Source organism: Pteropus vampyrus, unplaced genomic scaffold (genome assembly GCF_000151845.1).
Source record: "Pteropus vampyrus isolate Shadow unplaced genomic scaffold, Pvam_2.0 Scaffold44, whole genome shotgun sequence".
Lineage (NCBI taxonomy): Eukaryota > Metazoa > Chordata > Mammalia > Chiroptera > Pteropodidae > Pteropus > Pteropus vampyrus.
In genome coordinates, this window is record NW_011888825.1 from 7371705 (window position 1) to 7378314 (window position 6610).

The window sequence follows — 6610 nt, forward strand, 5'->3', positions numbered from 1 at the left end:
CTCAGTAGTTCTAGAGTACTCACTTTGCAGTCTTTTTCTCTGTGCATTATTTTACTCAACTGAGATCAAACTGAATATATTAAATTTTAAGTAGCATTGTTTATTCTGATTATAAAAATTAAAAGATGTTTATTTTACAGTTTGTATAATCTGCATAGCATATTGCCAAGGAGTTAATTAATATTTACAAATTTAAAAAGAAATGACGACTCAGATCATTCTTAAGTTTTAAAGATGCAGAAAACCAATACTATAGTTCCTTGGAATTGAAAATGTCTTAAGACACTCTTTGGAGGTCTGCTTTTGTGTTTTAGGAAAAAATAGTTTTTGTTTATTATTTCTTTTAGCCAGTTTTTTCTTTCTAACCTTGTAAAACTCGATTTCTTGACCAAGTCAGTGTATGAGTTTGGGAGGGGTCAGGCTTCAAACTTATTGAAATAATATGCAACGTCATATATCCATGTGCATTATTCTATGGGCTAGGTCAGACTCTCAAACGGATCCCCCCAAAATTAAGATCTACTGGTGTTGATATGTAGTTATTGTTAATATTTGTTATAACAGCTTCAGTTGTTTTAAATTGTGTTTAAACTTGGCACAAGTATTGCTTCTGCACTGTGAGATGAAGAGTGGTTCAAGAAATACCAAGTGTGAAGCAGAAATTCAGCTAAGGAAACTATTGTAGGGCTATAAATTTGCCTGGGTTCTAGAATCCTTTTGGTAAAACATTTCAATTGGATTTTCAAGTGTGTAAAGAAGGGTCTTTAATATGGTTCAGGAATTATCTTTAGAACAGTATTTCTCAAGGTACTTGATGAAAATATATTTTTCTGTACTTCACACCCAGAGATGTGGATTTAGTTCTTGGATGGAGCCAAAAAAATTTCTTTTTAATTAGCATGCTTTCTGAGTTTTTTTGCATCCTCAGATTTGAGATCCTTCTAATTTTATGCAATTTTATGCAAAGGAACCTGTGACCTGAAAAAAAGTAAAGAAATACTGGTGTAAGGGAAAACCTCTTTTATTGGTAACCTTGAGCCTTCAATAAAGGAATCCTCTCGGATTATTCTTTGGCCAAGTCTTATCTCCACACTACACTATGTTTATCCTCCCCAACTTCTTAATGTTTCTCTTCCACCAAAACCTTTTTCATTGTGTACAGTAAAACCCTCTAGTGTCATGGAATAAATTACATTCTTAAGATATTCATATTTTTTCTTGATTTAACTAAACTCTGCTCTCCCGTTTACCTGATACCTTTAATTTTTTCTTTCATGACCATTCACTCTGTTAGGAAATTAATTTTGCAGCTTTAGCAGAGTCTAGGTGGTTAGAACAAGAAAGAATTTCTTTCTCATATAAAAGTCTGAGTTCATAGGTGGCTGGCAGTGATCAGGGTGGGTAAGGATAGGCAGCTTTGGTCCATTAAGGCATCTGGAAACCCAGGCTCTATCCATTTTTTAGCTCCACACCCACTTGAGGGTGTTGTTCTCTCTTTGGTGAAAATTGGCTCACTCTCATACTGTGCATTTCAGGCCATCGTAATGGAAGACCAAGAAACGGAAGGCAAGCAGCTCCCTTTTAAAGGTGTGACCTGGAAGTTGTATACCATCTCTTCTATTCAGATCCCATTTGCTGCAATTTTATGACCTGACCACACCTGCCTGCAAAGAACCTGAGAAATGTCTCTAATTGGGTGGCCTTGTGGCCAGCTGAGACTTTGAGCCTCTGTCAAGCAGACAGAGGAGACTGGATGTTAGCAGTGTCTATTACATTGGTCTACTTAAGTTTTCTGTTGAGTCAGCTTTAGAAAATTTTTAAACAAAAGTTGTTCTTTGGGAATTTTTATTTCTATTGGCACACAGTTTTAAGACATTTTATCTGTTATCGCCCCTTTTTTATTTTTATTTTTGGTTTATTGGTATTTTTTTCTTTTTTGACTCCCCTGTGGCTTGTATATTTCATTATTCAGAGAATCAGCTCCTGCCTTTGACAGCTGTTTGTTCAATTACTTGTTTTCTTATTCACTAGTTTCTTCCATAATTATTTCTTCCTTATGGCTTGCTTGTTAATTATTTTTCTTCTTTAGTTGAATGTTTAATTTTTTTTTTCTTTTTAAAAATTTTACTTGAAAGTATTTAGGGATGTAAATTTAATTAATCTCTGTAAAGCTTTGGCAGCAACCCATGCATTTTAAATCTGTACTACTTATTTTCTAATTTATTGGCAATTATAAAGTTCTCTCTTTGACTTAATAGCTACTCAGGAGGGTTTATTTTTTCCCCTGCCCTTCAGACATGTGGTACATTTGTAATTCTACTGCATTATGGGTAGAAAATGTATATTCAATTTCTTCTTTTTGATTGAGGTTTTCTTTAGTCAGTGGTCTTTGGCAGTATATGATTAATTTCATCAAATGCTCGAATACTTGAAGATAAATTTTCAATATACTCATATCTATTTAAATTGTATATCTCTAATGTTCTTTGAATTTATAATAGCCTTGCTTTATATATTATAATTCTTTTTCAGAAGATAGTGGTTAATTACTACAAGTATCATTTCACATGAGTTTCTGATTGACACAAACTGTAAGATTAAATTCTGCTTTGTTTATTGAGCAAAAGCTCAATACTGAATCTTATGAGAAGCAAGGTGCCCATTCAGAGCAGGAGCAGATTCAGCATGTTTAAGCATAACAGAGTTCCTAATTGAGGGGCCATGCAACTGCTGGTAACAAGTTCAGTTACTCTTTAGCTAGTTACTGATTCTGTCTTCAGAAAAAGAGTCCATAATCATCAGTCCTTGTAGTCAAGATGTCTGCTTTTCCTGTTAGTTTTACAAACAATTGTTTGTAAGACAGTGTTGCTATGGCCCAGTCCAAAGGTTATTTTGCCCAGTTCGAACATTCCAAAGGTTCAGGAAGCAAGACATGCAAGGCAGTTCCTCTCGAATGGCTGCTCTGGCTCCATTTTAAAATGGCTCCACTTATGTCAGCTTTTCACAACATCACTCAACAAGTTGACTTAGTGGAAAGTGGAAAAGGTGCAGGCATTGGAATTAGACCGATTTGGAGTCATGCATGGTCTTGTATAAGTAGATTAATTTTTCAAATCCTCAGTTTCCTTGTCTATACATAGAATTCCCATTGGATTGACGTGAAGATCAAATGAGAAAGTATTTTAAAAACTCCTTGTACAATGGCTCTGACTAAATTTAATAGTAGTAAAAATCTCAAGAGCAAGAATCTTTTTTTTCTCGCTGATCTTGGGGGTTACTCTTGGGTTCTTTAGGGAAGTCATGCTCACTTATATGTCAGTATTCCAACAAAATGAGTCCAAGATTGCCATGGCAAGACTGGTTTTCACGGCTTATTTCTCTTTCTCAGAAATGTCTTTGTAGGACTCTACTCCTCAAGAGGGAAACAAGGAAGAGAATAATGGCTGCTGTGGTTTCTTCAGTTGGACCTCTAGTAAGTTGGGGTTTTCTTTGCTTCTTACTTGCTGGCTTGGTATAGGACATGTCTTTTCCTGAAGTCTTCTATACCCTACTCACACCTCTCCTTGTAACTGAATTAAATTGATTTGTGAGTAAAGGTTGTAATCGATAGGAAGATTCACTGTATGTATTGAACCAAATTTCAAGACGCATGATCTTTCAAAAAAATACCTGGGCCATCTTTAGATATTATAGACAGTCTGGGAAATTTACTTTTGGTGTTATATTTGCATTGTTCCCAGAAAATTTTGGTTATTTAAAGGGTAGCAAAATGGAATATGTTTCAATTAAGAATATGATTTAGGAAATTTTGGGGGGAAAATATATGTGCACACATACACACATACTCACACTCACACTTTTAATTCATAGGGACCATTCCCCTTGTGCCCACTCTTATTGATCTCCTCTTTTCTACCCATTAAGAAGTGATCAAGCTTAATAGATGACATGGAGAGAAGATATTTAAGACACAGTGCTTGGCTGTAGGGAGCTTACATTCTCTTTGAGGTAAGGCATACAGAAGAAATAGTTACATAATTTATTTAGGTGGATGATAGTTGCTTAGCTGTATGATAAAGATGATGAGTGCTGTGTAAGGAAATAAATGCAACATTAGTATGGGCTAAGTTATCAGGGAAAGCTCATGAGGATACATAGATTTAAGCTGCTACCCAATTACAGTGGGATTTAAATTGTCAAAGTATTTGTGAAGGTACTTCAGGTGAGAAAGGAGTTTAAGGCAAGACCGTAAGGCAGGGAACAATGAGTGAGCTAGTGATTCAAGATAGAAAACTGAAAAGTAGGACTGGAAATTAGATATTTAAGCTGAATTTTTTCATGTTTACCTGAAGACATTCAAGTGTGTGTGTGTGTGTGTGTATGTATTTGAGAAGGATATTAATGTGATAAAAGCTGTGTTTTAGCAGTGACTTTTTGAAATAGAATCAGAAGACAGTAATACTAACAAATAGAATTTATTATAGTAATGCTCCGAAATAACCTACAGTAGTGACTTTTCATTCTGTGTAGCCAGGATACATAACAGGTAAATAGTCCTTAAAACATATCCTTGATAAGATAAATAAAAATCAAAATGTTACACTTAATTAGTAGATCCGAAGTATCTGTCTAGTATTGGCCTGATCAAACCCATCCTTAATTGTCAGTTTGAGGTTCACATCATTGTAAATTCTCTGGAAGGTGAATATTTTTATTTTTTTAGATAAGAACTTGGGAGAATTAAGATAACATTTTTCTCAATGAAATTTAAGTAAGTCGTTTTATTACTCATATTTCTTAATGGCACAAAATCTAAAATTGATAAGTACTACAACAAAGTATAGTAAAATTTCATTTCGTTTATAAAATCAGGCCCTGACAGCGATATAGTTTCTAAGGCTTGGAAGAAAACAATGTTATGAGAGGTTTCTGAAAATATTTCCTGAGAAGCTACTGAGACATGCCTCCCTCCCAAACACTGTAATGATTTAACTAGAAAATAGATGGTGTTAATAGGTTTTGAATATTATTATTGAGCAAGACATACTTTCTGAAAAATAGATTTTATCTCCATAAAAAGAAGTATATAGCATCTGAAGCCCCCTTATTATAAGTTTATTTTTGTTTTTATAGGTTCTTTGTTAAAAGCCTCCTTCAAAAACCATGTGGTCATAGCTTTTTCAATCTTGTGTTTGTTATTGTCTCTAAGTCAAAGGAGATTATGATTAGATGTTACTACGGGATCTTGATTTCAGCTCCAAAAACTGTAAAAGAGGTCATCCCATATGCACCGCATCCACAGTGGACTGCTGGTGTTTATTGAGGCTCTGCTGTAGGTCACAGGCAGCTTATCCTTGAGTGATCTTATCCTGTATCCCTCAGAGTCCTGAAGTTTCCCACCCTAATGAAGATCTTCACCTTCAAGCAGAAGAACCAGAATTGGTAAAGGTAATACTATTGTATATAAGGGGAATAAAGAAAATGCGCCTCTTTTACTGCCACTAATGCTTAATGTTCCCAGTTCATTGCACGTTCACAATGAATACCATCTTACTTGATAGCTGTGGTAACCCCAGGGATGGTAGCATTAATTTGACAAATATCATTTCTCTCAGTGGTGGCAGCCCTAATTTGACAGATAGTCACATTATGATTGCTAATGATAAAGTACCTTGTATCACATAGTCTGATTCTTGCTTCCCATTGTATGACCCAATACCATTAAAAATATCAAGAATACATCAACATTAGTGGAAAATTCTTAATATAAGTTTAATTTGTTTAGATAGTTTTTATTTCATTATATTTGTTAAGCTTACTTTCTTACAGAATCCACCTGATTTTTCCTGAAAAATACCAAAATAGGAAATGTATAAATTGTGTTAAGAAAAATTATACAAAATTTAGAAATAAGGCAAAAGATATGCCCTTTCATTTTCATATTAGACCAGCCTAAGTGTCATCTGACATAACAGGGGCAGTTATATTCTTTGACTTAGTATTCGTTATTGATTAATATCCAGACCCTCACAATTAGATGTTAACTTGTAGAAGATTGAAAAGTGCAAATTATTTCTACCTAGGAGAAAATATAATCCTAAAAAGTTATGGTTTTACTGTCCTATAGGACATTCATCAAGTTTCTGTCTAATTTTGCAATCTTATTTCAGCATTCTTTTTCCACTATGTATACATATGTTTCTTACGTCTCTTTTGAGCCACATTGTCAAGCTACTTATCTCTCATTAATGACAAGTAAATGTTTGACATGTGTTGATTATACTTTTAGGAGAATTATGGTGTTTTTTTTTTAAACAAATTTATAAAGAAGTTTAGCCTCCCTTTTTTTAGAATTATGTTTTTAAGTTTTTGAAAATTATACTTTGTAAGTTGGTTTTAGTATAAAAATGTTTCATGTAAAACTGGGTTTTTCTTTTTGTTTCTATGAGAAAATTTATTCTGAAATTCAGTTTTATACATAAATTTTTTGAAATTTATTACTGGACGAATGATTTTTTTTTTTAAGGTGGGGCAACCCTTGGTTGACCTCACAGTTTGCAAGGACCTTGTCAGCTTACAATTCCTTATTTTTATATTTTTTATGCCTACA

At 33.8% G+C, this 6610-nt stretch overlaps 1 protein-coding gene across 5 annotated transcripts in view; it reads left to right on the plus strand.

Annotated features, from left to right (window-relative positions):
* ZNF286A (zinc finger protein 286A) overlaps positions 1–6610 on the plus strand; it is a 79481-nt gene that overhangs the window by 52663 nt on the left and 20208 nt on the right. Inside the window, exons 1-3 of one of the 5 annotated variants that reach the window (XM_023529963.1) lie at positions 1242–1587; positions 3389–3472; positions 5383–5448. The exons of 1 other annotated variant lie outside the window; for it this stretch is intronic. In XM_023529963.1, coding sequence (XP_023385731.1) covers positions 3440–3472; positions 5383–5448 — 99 coding nt within the window. In that variant the 5' untranslated portion in view covers positions 1242–1587; positions 3389–3439. Of the gene's footprint in view, positions 1–1240; positions 1588–3385; positions 3473–3924; positions 4009–5382; positions 5449–6610 lie in introns of those variants that run through there. 3 more of the 5 variants (XM_011358992.2, XM_023529964.1, XM_023529965.1) reach the window with 3 other exon arrangements.